The sequence below is a fragment of the Nicotiana tomentosiformis genome, chromosome 9, assembly GCF_000390325.3.
Source record: "Nicotiana tomentosiformis chromosome 9, ASM39032v3, whole genome shotgun sequence".
In the NCBI taxonomy this organism is placed as follows: Eukaryota; Viridiplantae; Streptophyta; class Magnoliopsida; order Solanales; family Solanaceae; genus Nicotiana; species Nicotiana tomentosiformis.
Window position 1 is genome coordinate 2,069,065 of NC_090820.1, and position 19,074 is coordinate 2,088,138.

The 19,074-nt window shown below is 38.3% G+C and overlaps 3 protein-coding genes across 3 annotated transcripts; 2 read left to right on the forward strand and 1 right to left on the reverse strand.

The window, feature by feature from the left end:
• Positions 1-940: 940 nt before the first annotated feature.
• On the reverse strand, positions 941-2,326 carry LOC138899524 (uncharacterized). The gene is made up of 4 exons (XM_070186060.1): positions 2,188-2,326; positions 1,623-1,748; positions 1,450-1,520; positions 941-1,258 (listed from the first exon to the last, which is right to left on the reverse strand). The coding sequence occupies exons 1-4, from the start codon at positions 2,324-2,326 to the stop codon at positions 941-943; spliced, it is 654 nt and encodes a 217-aa protein (XP_070042161.1).
• Positions 2,327-6,478: 4,152 nt separating this feature from the next.
• LOC138899525 (uncharacterized) lies at positions 6,479-7,030 on the forward strand. The gene is made up of 2 exons (XM_070186061.1): positions 6,479-6,878; positions 6,975-7,030. The coding sequence occupies exons 1-2, from the start codon at positions 6,479-6,481 to the stop codon at positions 7,028-7,030; spliced, it is 456 nt and encodes a 151-aa protein (XP_070042162.1).
• Positions 7,031-17,983: 10,953 nt separating this feature from the next.
• LOC117279406 (uncharacterized) lies at positions 17,984-18,874 on the forward strand. Its single transcript, XM_033658926.2, has 2 exons — positions 17,984-18,198; positions 18,250-18,874. The coding sequence occupies exons 1-2, from the start codon at positions 17,984-17,986 to the stop codon at positions 18,872-18,874; spliced, it is 840 nt and encodes a 279-aa protein (XP_033514817.2).
• Positions 18,875-19,074: the final 200 nt, after the last annotated feature.

Here is a 19,074-nt window from a genome sequence, read left to right on the forward strand (position 1 = left end):
CCAGATGTAGCCCCATATGCTCCTAACACTTCCATGATTAATCGAAGTGAAATAGCATCAGATGAAGAGAAGATAATAGTTTCATCTGGGAAGGCTAGATGATTTATTTAGGACTCCATTTAGGTAGGCCAAAGACACAAAAGTACAGATTCAAATGTAGAGCATTTAACCCAATCGACAGTGCTTCAGCAGCTAGGATAAATAATGTAGGCGACAATGGATCTCCTTGTTTGACTCCTCTCGATGATTTGAAAAAACCATGAGCCTGGCCATTGATAAGAACAGAATACCAGTTATTTGAGACAATGCCAAACACCATGCCAATGAATCTATCTGCAAAGCCCATCTTCCTAAGCACCTTAGTAAGAAAAAGCCAAGATAACATGTCGTATGCCTTAGTCATATCGAGTTTCATAACTACATTTGGTCCATCTTTAGTTCTAAGTCTTATATCTGTAATTATCTCCTGCGTGAGCAATACATTTTCAACAATGCTTCTCTCTTTCACAAAGCCAGCATGTTCTTCAGATATAATATTAGGCAGTAGTCCTACTAGTCTCTCATGTATCACCCTCGATATCAGTTTGTTGGTAAAGTTGCTAAGACTTATTGGCCTCAAATCAGAAAATGTAGTCACCTCTTTTTTCTTTGGGAGTAGGACCAAGTTAGTGTGAGTCACACATTTTGGCAATTCATGGCCATTGAAAAATGCTCTCACCATGTAAAATACATCATCCCTTATTATGTCCCAACATGAGTGATAAAATCTGTTTGTGTATCCATCTGGTCCCCCTACACTATCTCTATTCAAACCAAACACTGCATTTTTTACCTCATCTTTTATTGGTTGCTTCATTAGTTCTGAGTTCTGCTCCATATCAACCAGTGTTGGCACTCGATCTAAAATATGAAATGAATTTGGAACTGTGGTTTCTTTGAACTATTCTTTATAAAAGTTAACTGCTTCCACAGCAATCTCTTCATCTTCTTCTATCCACATACCTTGATTGTTTTGAATTCTTTTGAGATATATCCTCTTCCTTCGACCCTTGATTTGAGTATGAAAAACTTTGGTGTTCCTGTCACCATGTTTGAACCAAGCCATACCTGATTTCTGCTTCCAATATTTTTCCTCCAAGGCAAGAAATCTGATCAAATCTGCTTGTACTTTGTGCAATCTTTCTCTGTTCAGTTTGGTAGGAGTAACTTCAAACTGTGCTTCATGAACCAATACTACCTCCTCCAAGCTTTCAATCTTCTAAAAAATGTCACCATAGGTTGCTCTACTCCACACTGACAGTGCCTTTTTTAATTTCTTCAGCTTATAGTTGAACATGAAAAATGTGCTTGCACTAAAATCTGCCTTCCAGTTCTCTCTCACAGTTTCCTTAAATGACTCATCTCGACCCAGAAATTAAGAAATCTGAAAGGTTTCTTCACTGGAGGAACCTTTATATCACACTTTAGTTGCATAGGACTGTGGTCTGAGCCTATCTTTGACAAATGTGTAACTTCAATTCCTGGGAAGGTATTGTGAAATTCAACATTTGCTAGACATATATCTAACCTCTTAAAAATACAGTCTTCTTCTACCCTCCCATTCCACCAAGTGAAAATATTACCTTTGAAGCCAAGATCAAATAAGTTGCAAGTGTTGATGCAGTGTCGAAAGACATCAGTTTCATTCAAAAACACTGGCAAACCACCATACTTTTCTTCTTCATCCCAAATAACATTAAAGTCTCCACCTACAAGTCATGGCACATTCACGTCCCTTACCATTGCATACATTGAGTCCCATAGCTCTATTCTTTCGATGGCATCACATTTAGCATATACCAAAGTAAGAACCAGTTTTACATGTGTTTCAGAATGAACAAGCCTTAGTGTCAGTTGTTGCACCATGTTATACATAATAGTAACATCAAATACCTCATCTATAAAAGCCCAAATCTTATTTGACACATTTGAATTGCATGTGCAAATCCAATTTTTCTTCTATATCTTTCCAGTTTTTTAGCCTGTTGCATTGGCTCCATTAATCCTATAAATTCATAATGATTCTGCCTATGCATTTTGATCAGCCACTCAAAGTTTTATTGTGTATTAACTGACCCTATATTCCAAATAAGAGCATCCATCACTGATTGTTTAATTTGGTTAGAGTCCTCCTTGTTTGTACACCACTTGTGTGCACAGTGTTGTTATCTTTCTGCTGCATTTTCCTTCCTTTTGCTGCTAATTTAGCCTTTTTCATATGCCTAGGTGATAGGTCACCTTGCCTTGCTACATTTTGAGAATTCTGGGCAGTAGACTCTTGATCCATATCCTTGCCTATTCTGTTAATTTCCTCATCTACATCATTGGCATCCTTACCCCCAGTGGAGTCATAGAATTTATATTGTGAGGTTTAGGTACCACAGATTGATCCTCTCCTTTCTTCTACAACTTCAGTTGTTTGGTTTCCAATGGAGTAGTACTAGGTGCATCTGCAAGTAGTGCAGTAGGCAGTTGCTCATTCCCAGTATTTGTAAGTACCTTTAAGTTAGCAACAACACTTTTCTTAGATACTGCAATCTCCCTTGTTCCATCAGATCCTCTTCCTGCAAACTTCTCCATATCAATTCCATTACCCTTTGTTGCAATCTGCTTGTCATTGCCTGCTTCCTGAACATTTGACTCCTCATTAACATTGTTTGCATTAACATTGATATTGTTATTAGCTGTAATAATGAGATCACCATTTACACTTTGCTCTTCTCCCTCTTGATCATCGTCAACTGGTTCATCATCAACTGGTGCGCCATTTGGAGCTTCACCTTTATCTGAAACCTCCTCTATTTGGTTAGACCATAATCTTCCTCCACTCCATTGAACTCTCTCATTCACCTTAGGAAACTTAGTTGCCCCAGTTCGATTGTCGGGAGTTTTGGCCAATTCCTTATCCACCAAGGTGTCTTGTGATGGTATGTCCTGGCATGATGTGTTAATTCCCACTGCATTGTATTTGAAAGCTCTTTAGACCCAATGAGTAGTTGATTCCTTTGCTGCAGCTATCACCTTTTCTTTCTCACTTGGAGTAGTATCCTTACGACCATTAGTTGATCCAATCCCATCTGAGTTAGGATTAAATACTTGAGCTGCTGGATTTAAATTTCCAACAGTTTTAGGAATATATTTTTGAATCTGCTTCTGCATCACATTAGCATCCTCATTCCCAACTTCCTCAACTTCCAATATTGTGAATTTATTTCCCACTTGCACTTGTTGCTCTTCATCTTGATTAACTGAGATTATTTCTTTTTCATTAGTTCTATGAGTTTCCTTCTGATTAACAACATTCTTGCCACGGTTATCCCTAACTTCTTTCCATAGTTCCTTGCCATTACCAGCCACATTGCCAGGTGCTGCAGAATTTCTAATCCAATTTTCCTTAGGATTATGAATTCCATTTTGCTGAGCATTTTACTCTACCACAACAATCTGATTCTTCTCATTATCTTCACTGTTATCCATCTCCATGATTGCAAATTTATTAGCTTTTTGCACCAGTTGAGTAGTCTTCTCAACTGGCACGATTTCTTGCCCAGTTTTAGTCACATTCCCAACAAATTTTCTGCTCGTGAGAATCATTAAAGGGGCAGTATGTTTTTTTGTTTTCCCTTTATCTTCCACTGCAGCTGTGACATCATGAAATGTATCAAAAGCAGCTCTCTTATCATTGCTTTGACTTTCGACTAGGTCGAGGTTCAATCGCCAACATTCGATTTCATTGTGGCCTTGAAGCTTACACTCCTTACAATATTTTGGCAACATGTCATAGTGAACCTTTACCTACTCTGTTCTTACCCTTCCAGTAACTTCATCATCGATGTCCAGACATATACTTTTAGGTAGCTCGGCCAATAACTCAACTAGAACTTTTACTCTCACGCAACTCAGCCTAGTTTTATTTATCGTCGCTGCATCAAGACACAGGGGCCTCTCCACAGCTGTAGCTAAGGAAAACAGAGTTTCCTTTACATAAAAAGTAGGCAGCAGTCCCGAAAAAGAAATCCATGCCATCGCCATCGGAGTTTCTTCAACCGCCTTAAATTTTGCATCGTAAATAAGAGTTCGCAACTAGTATTCGTACCCATCTTTGGCTTTGATGTAGTATGTACTCTTAGATGTGAAATCGAGGAAGTCTTGCCATAGAGTTAATCTAATTAACACATGACGATCTCTAAGAAATCTGATATTGCATTCTCCTTTTATGCCACACTGTGTTGGTATGATTTGGCGAAGTTCATGAATCTCCGGAGATCCATATGAGAGTTTTCCGACGATGGCATATTGAAGACCCTCAATAAAATTCATCCGTTCGACTTCCGTCGCTGTGAATCTAATAACTGGATTACCATGCAAGAAAGTAGCTCGTCAGATCAGAATGGGCTGCACTGAGTTTGCAGCAGTAGCCATCGCTGGAGGATTTAACGTATTTGGTTTCAAAATCTTTGAGAAATCTAGGGGGTTGGATTGGAGTTTGTTGTTGTATGTTGTTGTCCGACGCTGGGGAAGGGCTGACCAGCCGACAAAGATGGCTAGCCGCCGGCCATTGTGGCCATTTGAAGCTCAAAGCTTCAGTTTTCCGCGATGAACAGTAGCTCGAATGCACTGTTCATGGCACTGTTCACGACACTGTAGCAGTTACAGTGACGGCGGAATTTTTAAGCCGTGCTAACTTAGGTTAGCGTTGTACCTATTTTTTATTATTCAATATATCATTTTAATACTCCTGTCAGCTCAAAAAGATTGGAATTTGTTGGTGTTCTAACTAAAATCCTAATTTCTTCTATGACTTAGTTATTGAAGTGATCGGTAAAATGAAGTTGGTCGGAGGTCCGGCCATCTTCACTATCGCATAGTATACATTAGCACACAAACATAGCTTCCAAATATGCTTCTTGTTAGACCACTACTACTTAAAAGGGATTTGTTTTGTTCCTATACACTATTTGAAACCTTATTATAAAAAATGTCCAATTTTGGAATTTACCCAACCTAAACACGTTTTAGCTACAAAAAATATACATTCGTTCAAAATAGAATCCTTTCTACTGTATACTTCCTTATTTAGATGCACGATTTTGGGATAGCTTATATTTCAGTTAGAAATTTTAGACACAATCATCGTGCCATAATCAAGGCAACATATCTGTAGAATCCTTCTATTACGCAGATTTTCTCTGGTTTTCCATAAACAAGTCAACAAACGCAAAAAAAAAAAAGGTTCTGAAGAAAACAATTGCAAACAATTAGCTACAATTGAATTGAATTTTGCGATGTAATGTCAAAATTGGCAATTATGCTTCAGCTCAATGGTCAGTGCGATAGAGTTGGGAGATACAGAGATTTGATGTTCACGGAATTCTAATCAATGAAGATTCAAATTATAGTCAATTGAATTCCGTAATTGCAGAGCATCTAATGATCGATTCCTCTACAAAAATCATCGAAATCAAATACAATGTCAACGAACGTTGTTCTTCAATGGAAATTCAAAACGATATGGAAGTTCGAGTGTATATGGAGACGTGTATAACAATACGTGATTCCGATTTGGAATGCAGTATGTCGAATGCGAGCACAATTATAGGTTTGCTCTGTTTTTCTAGTGCTGATGTTTCTCTATTTCAAGTGTTCTATAATTTTACTACAAATTATCTACAACTATACTACATAACAAATATAGCTCAGCTGTTATGTCTCTAAATACAATTGAAGTGTAACTATTACACAGTACTTAAGGTTTGAAAAAATCAAAATGTGATCACAGAACAAAGTATCTACAAGTATTCTGTCAAATATTGAACACCCGAATATACAATAGTTTGAATACTATACTTTTAATTGAGCGCAGGTACTTCAGTTATCGTAATACTAATGTGGTACAATTGTCAAGCAATTGTAACACAATTGGAGAAGTATTAGGAACTGTGAAGTTGATTGCCAACATCTCCGGCAATTGTGAAATATGAAAGTATCATCGTAACAAAATATACGCCAAATGTAATTGAAGTAGGCCAAGCTTACCAAGACAAGCAAACAATTGCCAGTGCAATGAAGCACTATTCTGTCAAGAATAAGTTTAACAATTTAGGGTGAAAAGGTCTAGTGCAAGAAGGTAGAAATATTTTATTTGTCAAAATCATATTGTGTATAAGTTATAGTTTTTATGTATGTAAATTGTATATAAATTGTTTACAACAATTTGTTGTGCATAAACAACCTCGTATTCTATAGCTACAATTTGCATTACATATTTTAATTGATTTTATTCTGTAGCTACTGCCTCGTATGTGTTGGTGACAATTGTACGTGGCACATCTAGTCCACCAGCATAAATAAATCAACATTGTTCAAGATTCAAAAATTCAAAAACTTGCACACATGTTCTTTGATGGAAAACACATATATACAATAGAAAGCTACTGCCATGGTAGTTGGCAGCATGATGATGCCAAAATATCCGGACCCTAAGATAATATACACACCAAAAGACATACAAACTGGCATGTTGTCGGAACATGGTGTGAACTTAACATATATGCAAGCTTGGAGAGCAAAGGAAAAGGCTTTGGAATTTTTGAGAGGTCATCCTGATGATTCCTACAATCGCTTGTCGAGTTATTTGTATATTCTGGAGAAGACTTATCCGGGGTTGGTAGTGAAATTGCAGAAGACTGAAGATAATTATTTCTTGTATGCATTTGTTGCTCTTAGTACGTCCATCAAGGGTTGGGAGCATTGTAGGCCAGTTGTATTAGTTGATGGCACCTTCTTGAAGTCGGCATATAGGAGAATCATGCTAATTGCTAGCACAATGGATGCAACAGGTAATGTAGATTAATTATAAAAATATTGTAATAAAGTTGTTTATGAGACTATATTTTTAATTGGAATTGAATTTCTTTTTGCTACCTATGTTATAGGTAGTATATTACCACTAGCATACACCATTGTTGATTCAGAAAATGACGCATCATAGAGGTGGTTTGTTTTGAGCAATTCAAACAAACGTATGGTGAAAAATCAAATATGTGTGTTGTTTCGGACCAAAATGAGAGTATATTAAAGGCAACATCTATTGTTTATACGGTCATGCCACATTATGCTTGCATGTGGCATATTTGAACAAATGTAGGGTCAAAGTTCAAGAAAGGTCGTCTAAAGTTAAGCGAATTGTGCTTTGCCACGGCACGATCATACACACTTGATGAATTTAATGAAAGAATGTCAAAGATTGAAGAGATCGACACACGTGTTAAAGCATAACTATACGATATTGGTTATCATAGATGATCTCGGGTACATGCTACGGTGAACAGAACATGGACGATGACATCAAATATTACAAAGTCCTTGAATGCGGTAACCAAAGATGCGAGAGAGCTAACCGTAGTTAAACTATTAGAGTACATTAGGACTATTCTTGAACGTTGGACTAATGAAAAGTTATTGAATGCAAAGGGTACGTTCACATACCTTTGGGAAAAAATATAACAAAGAGTTAGAGGACAACATGATATTATCGCAGAATATGAGAGTAAGTTGTGGCCAATAACATCAGATCATTGATTTCATCAACTAAATATATTCTGATAATTGTAGATATGTTGTTATATAATTGTAATTATTTTGTCTTTTATCAATTGACGATAACTTGTTGTGTGTTTGTAATGAAATTGTAGGTGAGGGCTTCAACATATTACATCCATACTGTGATAGAGGATGTGAAGCGTTTTATTGTTTGCCATCAAAACAAGAGATGTAGTTGTGGACAATTTGTAACGACCCGACCGGTCGTTTTGAGCATTTGGACTTCGCTCGATAGTTTGCGGGTATGAGTAGCTCCGTATAATTTATTATGACTTATGCGAATTGTCAGTTTTGAGTTTCAGGTTATTCTGAATCGGTTTAGAAGAATGAGTTCATTGTTGAAGCTTTAAGTTGAAAGAGTTGACCAAGTTTGACTTCTCGACAATTTGACCCCAGAACGGAGTTTTGATAGTTTCGTTAGGTCTGGATGGTGATTTTGGACTTGGGCGTATGCCCGGATTTGCATTTGGATGTTTCTAGAAGGTTTCGGCACAAGTTGGAAAAATTGAAAATTTGAAGGTTTGAAAGTTCATAAGTTTGACCGGAAGTTGACTTTGAGGATATTAGATTTGGATTGTGGTTCCGGGAATCGGATAGCTTCGTCATGTCATTTGGGACTTGTGTGCAAATTTTGGGTTCATTTCGGGATGATTTGATATGTTTCGGCGCGAGTTTTGGAAATGGGAAGTTCAAAGTTCATAGATTTCGATTTGAGGTGTGATTTATCATTTCGATATTTTTATGTGTGTTTTGAAGCCTCGAGTAGGTTTGTGTTATGTTCTATAACTTGTTGTCATGTTCGAACGGGGTCCTGAGGGGCTCGGTGAGTTTCGGGCGAGGTTCGGAGCATTTTGGAGATTTTGGCTAAGGCTGGTGGTTGCTGGTTCTGGTGTGACCACACATGCGGTTGATTTGCGCAGGTGCGGTGGCCGCAGAATTGAAAAAGGGGTCGCAGGAGCGAAAATGGTGCTGGGTAAGAAAGACTGCAGAAGCCGAGGCTTGGGCGCATATGCGGATAGGTGCGGGGTGATGGAGCACAGGAGGGAGATATTTCGCAGGTGCGGATAGTGGGTCACACCTGCAAGGTCGCAGAAGCGGGTATGATATCCGCAGGTGTGAGGGTCGAGTCCTCAGTTGATTCCGCAGAAGCGAGGGTTATGTCGCAGAAGCGACACCGCAGAAGAGGCTAATGTGTCGCAGGTGCGGAAGCACTGGGCAGAGGATATAAAATCGAGGGTTTTGGTCTTTCTTCATATTTTGAGATGTGGGACTCGGATTGAGGCAATTTTTGGAGAAAATTTCATCACAAGGATTGGGGTAAGTGTTCTCTACTCGGTTTTGATTATATTTCATGAATCTATCTTCATTTTTGGCAATTAGTTGTTGAATTTTAAAGAGAAAATTTAGAGGAAATTGGGGGGGTTTGGCCTAAAGTTTCATAATATGAATTTTTGAGTTTTGAACATCGAATTGGAGTCAGAATTGAGTGAAACTAGTATGGTTGGACTCGTAATTGAATGGGTTATCGGATTTTATAAGTTTTGTCGGGTTCCGAGGCGTGGGCCGGGGTGTGATTTTTGGCCGGTTTTGGGTTTTGATTAAGGATTCGATCTTTATCAATTGGAATTGTTTCCTTGGGCTTTATTTGATGTATTTGAGTTGCTTTTGGCTAGTTTTGAGCCGTTTAGAGGTCACTCCGTTCATGATGGAATTCTTGGAGCATCGCTTGACTTTCTCGGTATTAGAATTGCCTTATTCGAGGTAAGTAACTCTTCTAAACATAGTGCTGAGGGTTTGAAACCTCGAATTACGTGTTATGTGATTGGTATTAAGGTGACGCACATGCTAGGTGACGGGCGTGTGGGCATACACCCTGTGAATTATGACCCTGTTGTTTCCATGGCACTGTATACTGGCCCTATCTTGTTGTTATTTGTGTTGTCATCATGTGATAAAGTAATTGAGCTGTCAATCATGCTAGATATGATGTTAGGTTTTATGCCGATACTGTTGGGACCTATAGTGGTCATTTCTTACTGTCATCTCACTGATTTTACTGATATATTCGTACTCAGTCATATCTATGCATTCATATCATATCTCAGTCTCAGTTGTTATTTATTGATACATCATATCATTATTGTCAGGCTAGTTTTATGACATTGAGAGCTCGAGAGACTGGAGAGATTGATGACTGAGTGAGGCCGAGGGCCCGATGGTGAGGATGTTAATGGGATCGGGCTGCACGCCGCAGCATGTTTTACCGATTTATGCCACGATTGGCTTGTTATACCGCTTGGGCTGAAAGAGCCCCTCTGGAGTCTGTACACACCCCCAGTGAGCGCAGGTACCTACTAAGTGCGAGTGCCGAGTACCGAGTGATGAGTGATTGGGAGGACTGAGTGACTGTGAGGACTGAGCGACTGGGAGGATTGAGTGAATTGATACTCTGAGAGCATGCATATGGTTTTATCACTGAGTTGCATCGCATTTGATATGCACACTTGACATACATGCATAGAGATATATTTTTTCTCATGCTGTACGGTATCACGTCATTCATGACTTCTCATACATATTGAATATAGGCATGGAGATGTACTTTCCTCATGCTATTTGAAAATGAAATATTTATCTGATGAAAAGTTTTTGGGAAAAATTACAGTTCTCAAGGAAGATTACAGTTTTCAACTTACTCATATTTTTAGCAAAGTTTCGATAAAAGACTTGGGTTTTTCACTGTTATATTTGAAATGCGGAACTACTTTGGGAAACTATGAAAAGGCTGAGCATTTTATCTCTGAGCTACTTTTTTATTTAATTGCTTTACATTGTTACAAACTACTGTTGGTTATTGGTGTTGGACCCGACCTATGTTTCAACTCGTCACTACTTTCAACCTAAGGTTAGGTTTGTTACTTACTCAGTACATGGGGTCGGTTGTACTGATACTATATTTCTGCACATTGCGTGCAGATGTTGGCTGCTGTTGTTGTTGTTGTGTTCGATGGTTGCTGGATTTAAAGAGGTACCTGCGTCCCTGTGGTAGCTGCCTTTTTTGTTCGGGGTAGCCTTAGATTCTAAAAACTCTGTTTATGTACTTTCAAACAGACGATGTATTATTTTATTTCGGTTTATAAATTCTATTCTTAGACGCTCATGATTTGTACTACTAGTCCTTGGAAAAAGTTTAAGATTCAGATAATTTCTTTGTTTGATTGTCTTATTACTATTATTGGAATTAGGCAGTTATTAGTTGGCTTACCTAACGTGTTGGGTTAGGTGCCATCATGACTGATGGATTTTGGGTCGTGACACAATTCCAGCTTGATGAACTTCCTTGTCCACTTGCTTTGGCGGCTTTGAGGCACATGAACGAGTCTTATGAAAACTATTGTTCTCCTAATTATACGAGGGAGAGCCTTCTGCAGACTTATGAAATACCAGTAGACCCGCAGCCTAATGAAAGCAAATGGGATGTACCACAACATATAGCAGAAAAAAGTTGTAATGCCACCTACAGGGAAAAGGAAGCCAGGGAGATCTCAAAAACAAAGATACAAACCATATGATGAAATAAATGCAAAGAAGTACAAGGTTTCATGTGGCAACTGTAGATAAGAAGGGCATAACAAAAGATCTTGTAGTAATGCTGCCAAAAGGAAATAAGAATTGATATAGTATAACAATTTTTTTTTTACTGAGTATTGTTGATGATAATCTGTCCTTTAAGACATATTCAGTTATATTTGTTCTGTTCTGGACAATTATAGTTGTGGTGTAATTTTGTTGCTAATTCGAATAAAGATTGTCTCCTATAATGAATGTTTGGCAAACAGATTTCAACTCTTAATGCAATTGGTTTGTAGTTATTTTATTGAAAATCTGGGTTATTTATTAGTTTTAAGCTTTTCCTAACAACACTGCTAAATTTGAATATATTTTATATTTTTATATAGTAGTGGTAGACATAATTGTAGTTATGCTGTAAAGAAATTATAGAGTACCAATATCGAGATCAAGTACTAACAACTTTCAACAAAAATATATGCTATAGATGTTTTCTATTGCAAGTAGTAGAGTTCTGGACAAAATAACAAAACAAAATTTAAAACAACTGTAGCACAAATCTGCTACAAATAAATTGTAGCTGAATTGTTCTTAATAAATAATTTTCCTACAACTTTAATACAATCCAGTTATAACTAAACACATTCACTATAATTTTTCTACTGAAAAGGCAACTAATTCTTTTTGTTCCGGACTCGTGTTCTTTCCCTCACAACTGATGCACCTTTTCTTCTTGCTAATCTCCAGTCACCTCACTTTCACTAATTGCACCAAGCTCTTGCTTTTTTTCCTAGCATAATCTCAAAGGAGCGCTCCATAGCGTCTACGATGTTGATCTGCAAATTTCGCCACGTATATACAACAATCACTGCAATAAAAAATAGTAGAAAAGATTTATTATTCAATGTAAAATACAATTGGTTAAATTGAAGGAAAATTAGCACATACAGTGATCCCACTTTTTTCTAGGGTATCTTACCGACCAACCATTGAATGTCAAGAGGGTTAGTAACACCTTTTTCAATGTATGCCTTTGTGTTCTTGTAATTGATGTTTGGACGCTTTCCATAGAAGCCGGTGGATGATAAGTAGAGGGGGGAGGGGTTATAATAACAAACTTGACGACAACATATTCAACAAGTTTGTGATTACGTGAAGAGACCATATAATCATAAACATATAGAACCCTATCTGTGATGTCAAACACAACCAACAACCAATGAAATTTCTCAACAATGTTTATGGGCATAATAACAAAATCAACTTTGTCCTATGCAATATTTGCAAGTAATCGGTACCCCAATATGTATTCTGATACGATGTCCTGGGGTTTGACAACAACAAGCTTTCCTATCGGCAGGGGCATTAAATTACCCTTCATAAATTTGTTCTATTCTAGTCTTGAATATACAGTCAGTGGTTGTAAATCGTGTTCTGTTTTCAGGACCATACTTTCCTTTATTCCTCAAATAGTATAAAATAATATCAATGTGCTGCAAAAAAAAAAAAAATTTCATTATTTCTCACTATTGCATACAATTTAACTACAATTTTCAAACAAAAAAGGGATAATACATAATTACCCCATTGGGGTTGTACCAAAGTACCAGTTGCACCCCTTAAAAATACTGGTGTCCTATGACCCTTCTGTATTTGTTAGAAGTGTAATAAATACCACATTTTCGGAGCGTATAACCTAGAGAGTGAATACACTCTCTTGAAGGAGAGTGAGAAGCAACAAAATATTAGAAACTTATTTTTAAAATATTTTTTTATTAAAATCTATTACTATCTGTATTTGTTATTTCCTTTACATTTTTCTTTTCATTCTTTCTTTTTCTTTTTCTTTTTTGTTTTCATCTTCATTTTTTACGTTTTTCTTCTTTCTTGTAGTATTTCTTGTCAAAACATCTGGTGATTCCTTTTAGTGAGTCAACTGGTGATTCATTTGGTGCCTTTTAGTTAGTCAAGTTCAAAGCATCTTCAAGTGTATCTTGATGAATTAGTCAAAAAAAAATTGGTAAATACAGAGAAATAGAAAATGTGCCCAGCCGTTTCTCCATCTCTCCGAAAAATTTGTCGGCCACCTTGTCTCGCCGGAAAATATGTATCTTGATGAATTAGTCAAAACAAATCGGCAAATACATAAAGAGAAATAGAAAATGTGCCCAGCAAGACAGATTCGCAGGCCAGTTTGTTCATCTCATCGTTTCTCCATTTCGCCGGAAAATTTGTCGGCCACTACTATCACTCTTTAGAAAGCTTTCAACTTTAATTAAATGGATATATCCTGAAAATCATGAACTGATTTTGCAACTAAAAATCAAGAAAATGATGAAATGGGTGAAAGAAATGACGAAGAGGGAAAAATAGAGAAAGCAAATGATGAAGAAGAAGGGGAAAAAATGTGAAAGGAAAAAATAAAGGAGAAATAACGCGTGCATATCACACACAACACAAAAACTGGTGCTCTCTTAAAAGGGTGGCATTTATTATACCTTTTACAACGATAAGGGGTTATAGGACACCCGTATTTTTAAGGGGTGCAACTGACACTTTGGTACAATCCCAATGGGTAATTATGTATTATCCCAACAAAAAATCTACGGATATCTAAAATAATAGAATACTTTTGCTAAACATTAAATTCTGCTAGAGTATGAGTGTACCGTGTTGTTGAGGATTTGTCCGGAATGTGCCAAAGTATAAAACCAGTCCTTTTTATCAAGTTTCTCCACTTCAAGATCAAATCACGGGTTGAGCTTGTTATCTTTTACAGTATAAGTCACCTTCTTCCTATTTAAATACATAGCAAGTACAATTAAAATGTAGTTGCAATTGGAAATTCATAAATTCTATGCACTCAATTATATAAAGAAGTGTATAATATAACCTCTTTGAAACCGTATCGGTACCTAAATATAATGTCATGACCCAAAACTTAGTATGTCATGATGGCGCCTAACATGGTACTAGGCAAGCCGACACCTCAAAATATTTCCAACACCTTTAAGTAAACAATGAGATAACACAGGTTTGAATACTTTAAAGTTCTCATAAATTGGATAGGAGATCAAAACTAAATACGAAGGATTCCAAAATCGGGGTGTCACTGAGTATATGAGCGTTTATACAACACAAGTCTGAAAATACTGTCTATGAAAAACTGAAACTAAATACATGAAACTGGAAGATAGGGAGGGAGAGTGAAGATTTGTGAACGCCGACATCTACCTTGAAATCCCCAAATGATTAGGCTGCGCAGATAATCAACACCCATTGTGCCCAAAAGCACATGAATCTACATAGGAAGTGCAGGGTATAGCATGAGTACAAGCAACTCAGTAAGTAACAAGATTAAATATTGGACTAAAAGTAGTGACGAGCTTCACAGATATAGTTCAATTTCAGAAAAATACAATGCAGAAATATAGGCATGCTTTCAGCTTCGACAGTTAAAGCTAAGATAGATAATTCATGCCTCATTCCCAGGTCTCGCTTCTATCTCTGCTATTGAGCTCGAACGAGCATCAGAAGGTACTCTTGAAGACATTAAATGAGGCATACGTCACAGTTGAAACTTCTGTTGAGCAATTGGAGAGAATGGATGAACGATTCTTTGAGGTCAAGAAGATTTCTTTCAGGCGTGACGATTTGCCCCCAGAGGGAGAAGCCCACAACAAAGCCCTTCACCTGACCGTCAAATATGAGGGCTACTATGTGAAGAGAGTCATGCTAGATGGTGGCTCCGGGGACGATATCTGCCCTCTTTCAACACTCCAAAGAATGGAGATCGGGATGGAAAGAATTCGACCTAACAACATTTGTGTACGGGATTTTGATGGCATCAACAAAGATACCATAGGGTAAATCAATCTAATTTTGACCATTGTCCATGTGGACTTCGAAGTAACTTTCCAGATTCTAGACATGGATACCTCATACAATTTTCTTTTGGGAAGACCATGGATTCACGCTGCCGGAGTTGTTCCCTCCACTCTCCACCAGATGGTTAAATTTGAGTACGAGACTCAAGAAATTATTATCCATGGGGAGGACGAGCAGTCCATCTACAGGATCCTTCAGTCTCGTGGCTTGAAGCTAGGGAAGGCAGTGAGCATATTGTATATCAGGACTTTGAGATTGTGGTTGCTGATCAATGTGAAGAAGGTGCCCCATTCCCTCAACCTTGTTTATCTAATGCCTCAGTCATGGTCTCCACTGAAATGATTAGACATGGGTACAAGCCCGGAAAGGGGCTCGGATATCTCTACAAGGCATCTGAGATCCTGTCACTTCGATCGCCAATGAGAAGTTTTTCGGCGTGGGTTTCCAAGCTACAGAAGCTGATAGAAAATGGGCAGATAAGCGCAAAAAAGAAGGGTGGGTCCTACCCCAACCTATTCCACATCTCGCCCGATCATTTGTCAAGCCCAAGTATGTGGAAGAATAAGAAGAGGCCTCCACGACCGAAGAGATTGATGATATTTGTGAAGCCATGAAACAAATATTGTATGAGGTTCACATGGTCCAGCTATGGGAAGGAACGGGCACTGCTGAAGTGCAGTATATGGGGCAGATGCCAAGCTTTAGAATTGGAAGGCAACTCCATTCCATGTCAGACGGGAGTCCCTGTAGTCCAGTCTTGTGATCTCTTCTGCATTATGAGTTATTTCAGGGTGTAACTCGAATGTTTTTACTTTATTGTATTTTAATTTTGATGTAAACCCTCATATCTTTAATTAAATGTAATGAAATCAATATTTCATCATTTATAGATGTCTCTTCTCTTTTATTATGATTTTTCTATTTTTTTATCTTTTCCTTTTCAATTTTAATAATGCGGACCTAAATAACATGCATGCTTGCGGACTTCATGCCCGGATTCTAAAAACATTGTCTAACTGTGAAATAATGAATCAAGAACCAAAATATGATGAAGATGAGGCTTTTAGGGAAATAAATCAAGAATCGGAACAATTTGAGAATAAGCCTAAGCCAAACTTAAATGAAACCGAGCCAGTTAATTTGGGCAGTTCAGAAGAGATTAGAGAAACCATGATAAGCATTCACGCTGATGAAAGAACTAAAGATGCATTGATCCAACTTTTGTAGGAGTCAAAAAGAAAAGGCTCAAGAAGGAACGTCTTTCCTTCGCCTATCGTATGTATCGGCTTGGGCGGCCTCTCTTGGGAAAGATGGCCCAATTTCTCTTCTTTCTTTTTGATTTCAGCTTTTATTTTTTATTTTTCAGGGGTCCAGAAGGCTAAAAGGTGGGGGAGAAGGAAGCCGAACCTCTAATCGACCTGGACACATAAATAATTCTCGGCGTCGAGAGAGATTTGAGATTCCTTTAGAAGCCAGATTAGGAAAGTGTTTCCCGACAAGAGAGAGCGAGACTGACCTACCTAAGAGAGATGCGTGGGTCGCCCGCATAGCTTCGGATTTTTGAATTCAAAGACGTTTTTGCATGGTCCTATGATTATATGCCCGGACTGAGCGTCGATTTAGTGGTACATAAATTGCCGACCTATCCCGGCTATCCACCTATCCAACAAAAATAGAGAAAGTTCAAATAGACATCAGTGATAAGATCAAAGAAGAAGTCACCAAACAACTGAAAGCTGGTGTGATCCGAGTGGTCCGATACACCATATGGTAGGCTAATATGGTTCCAGTGCCGAAGAAAGATGGGAAAACTCGAGTGTGTGTTGACTATCAGGATCTGAACAAAGCAAGCCCCAAAGACAACTTTCCATTGTCAAACATCCACATTCTTGTTGATAACTGTGTCAAACATGAGATACAGTCTTTTATGGATTGCTACGTTGGGTATCACCAGGTTCTGATGGATGAAGAAGACGTAGAAAGGACAGCTTTCACCATACTATGGGGCACTTACTATTACAGGGCCATGCCATTCAGTTTGAAAAACTTCAGGGCTACCTACATGAGAGCTATGATTGCCGTCTTCCATGACATGATGCACCAAGAAATTGAGGTGTATGTGGATGATGTGATCAATAAATCCTGAACACAAGAAGACCATGTGTGAGATCTGAGGAAGTACTTTGAGTGTCTACACAGGTATGATTTGAAATTGAACCCAGCTAAATGTGCATTCAGAGTTCCATCTGGGAAACTTCTGGGGTTTATAGTCAATAAGAAGGGTATCGAGTTAGATCCGACTAAGATAAATTATATTCGGGATTTACCACCTCTGAGAACCAAGAAAAAGGTCATGAGTCTACTAGGGAGGTTGAATTATATTAGTAGATTCATTGCTCGAGTTAGATCCGAAAGACCTTTGTTCTTGTACCTAAAAGTCCTGGAAAATTCTTTTGGCTGTGTCCCCGGGCAACATGATGTGACCAGGAAGAGAGAGCAAGCCATATACTAGCTGAGCAAGAAGTTCACAATTTATAAAGCCAAATATACCTTGTTTGAAAGAACCTGTTGCGCTTTGACTTGGGTCGCCCAGAAGCTCAGGCATTATCTTTTGGCCTACACCACCTATCTCATAACCAGAATGGATCCTTTGAAGTACATATTCCAAAAATCAATGCCCACGGGAAGGTAAGCAAAATGGCAAATCCTAATCACGGAGTTTGACATTATTTATGTCACCCGCACGGCAATGAAAGCTCAAGTCTTGGCGGATCATCTAGCTGAGAACCTGGTTGATGATGAATACCAACCCCTAAGTACTTAGTTTCCGGATGAGGAAGTAAACTCAGTTGTAGTAATTTTAGAGGACATTAATGCTTGGAAAATGTTCTTTGATGGAGCTGTAAATGCAAAAGCTGTCGGGATTGGAGCGATTCTGATTTTGCCCTCAGGTCAGCATTATCCGGCCACAGCCCACTTTAGGTTCTTCTATACAAACAACACCGATGAGTATGAGGCCTGCATTATGGGCATCAATATGGCAATTGATCTGGATGTAGAGGAATTATTAATCATGGGGGATTCTGACTTGATTATTCGGCAAGCCCAAGGTGAATGGGAAACTTGAGACATCAAGCGTATCCCGTACAGGCAACATGTGGAAGATCTTAGAAAACAGTTCAAGTTTGTCAAGTTCAGGTATATTCCTCGATTCCACAATGAGCTAGCTGATGCGCTAGGTACTTTAGCCTCAATGCTGCCGTATCCGGACATTGACCCGCTGGAGATCCAAATTCGAGAATGGCATGGTTATTGTAATGTCATTGAAATAGAACCAGACGTTCAACCATGGTATCATGATATCAAAAGGTTTTTTAAAACAAAGAAATATCCCGAGCAGGACAGTGGAGATAAAAAAAGAACTATCAAAAGGCTTGCCAGCAGTTTCTTTTTTAGCAGAGAAGTCCTGTACAAAAGAACTCCGGATCTGAATCTTTTAAGGTGCGTAGACACCCGAGAAGCTGAAAAGATCATGAATGAAGTGCATTCGGGAGCATGTGGGCCTTACATGAATGGATGTGTCCTTGGAAAGAAAATTCTCCGGGCAGGTTATTACTGGATGACCATGGAAAAGGATTATTTCAGTTTCGTCCAGAAGTACCATCAATGCGAGATGCACGGTGACCTGATTCATGCACCGCCCTCAGAGTTACATCCTATGTCATCGCCTTGGCCATTCGTTGATTGGGGCATGAATGTTATTGGGCCAATTTAGCCGAAAGCTTCAAATGGGCACAGATTCATCCTGGTTGCCATTGATTATTTCACAAAGTGGGTCGAAGAGATCATTTTCAAAGTCGTCACTAGGAAAGCGGTGGTGGACTTCGTGCATTCCAATATTATTTGTCATTTTGGTATTCCTAAAACTATCATTATAGACAATGTTACAAATCTGAACAGTCACTTGATGAGGGA

Excerpts from the sequence above, each read along its gene's own strand:
- LOC138899524 (XM_070186060.1), bottom strand. The coding sequence starts at position 2,326 with ATGGATCAAGAGTCTACTGCCCAGAATTCTCAAAATGTAGCAAGGCAA. Across the intron at positions 1,521-1,622 it reads ATTTGATCTTGGCTTCAAAG|GAATTGAAGTTACACATTTG; the intron begins GTAATATTTTCA and ends ATACCTTCCCAG. Across the intron at positions 1,259-1,449 it reads AACTAAAGTGTGATATAAAG|AAGATTGAAAGCTTGGAGGA; the intron begins GTTCCTCCAGTG and ends GACATTTTTTAG.
- LOC138899525 (XM_070186061.1), top strand. The coding sequence starts at position 6,479 with ATGGTAGTTGGCAGCATGATGATGCCAAAATATCCGGACCCTAAGATA. Across the intron at positions 6,879-6,974 it reads TAGCACAATGGATGCAACAG|GTAGTATATTACCACTAGCA; the intron begins GTAATGTAGATT and ends CCTATGTTATAG.
- LOC117279406 (XM_033658926.2), top strand. The coding sequence starts at position 17,984 with ATGTTCTTTGATGGAGCTGTAAATGCAAAAGCTGTCGGGATTGGAGCG. Across the intron at positions 18,199-18,249 it reads GATTCTGACTTGATTATTCG|GCAACATGTGGAAGATCTTA; the intron begins GCAAGCCCAAGG and ends TATCCCGTACAG.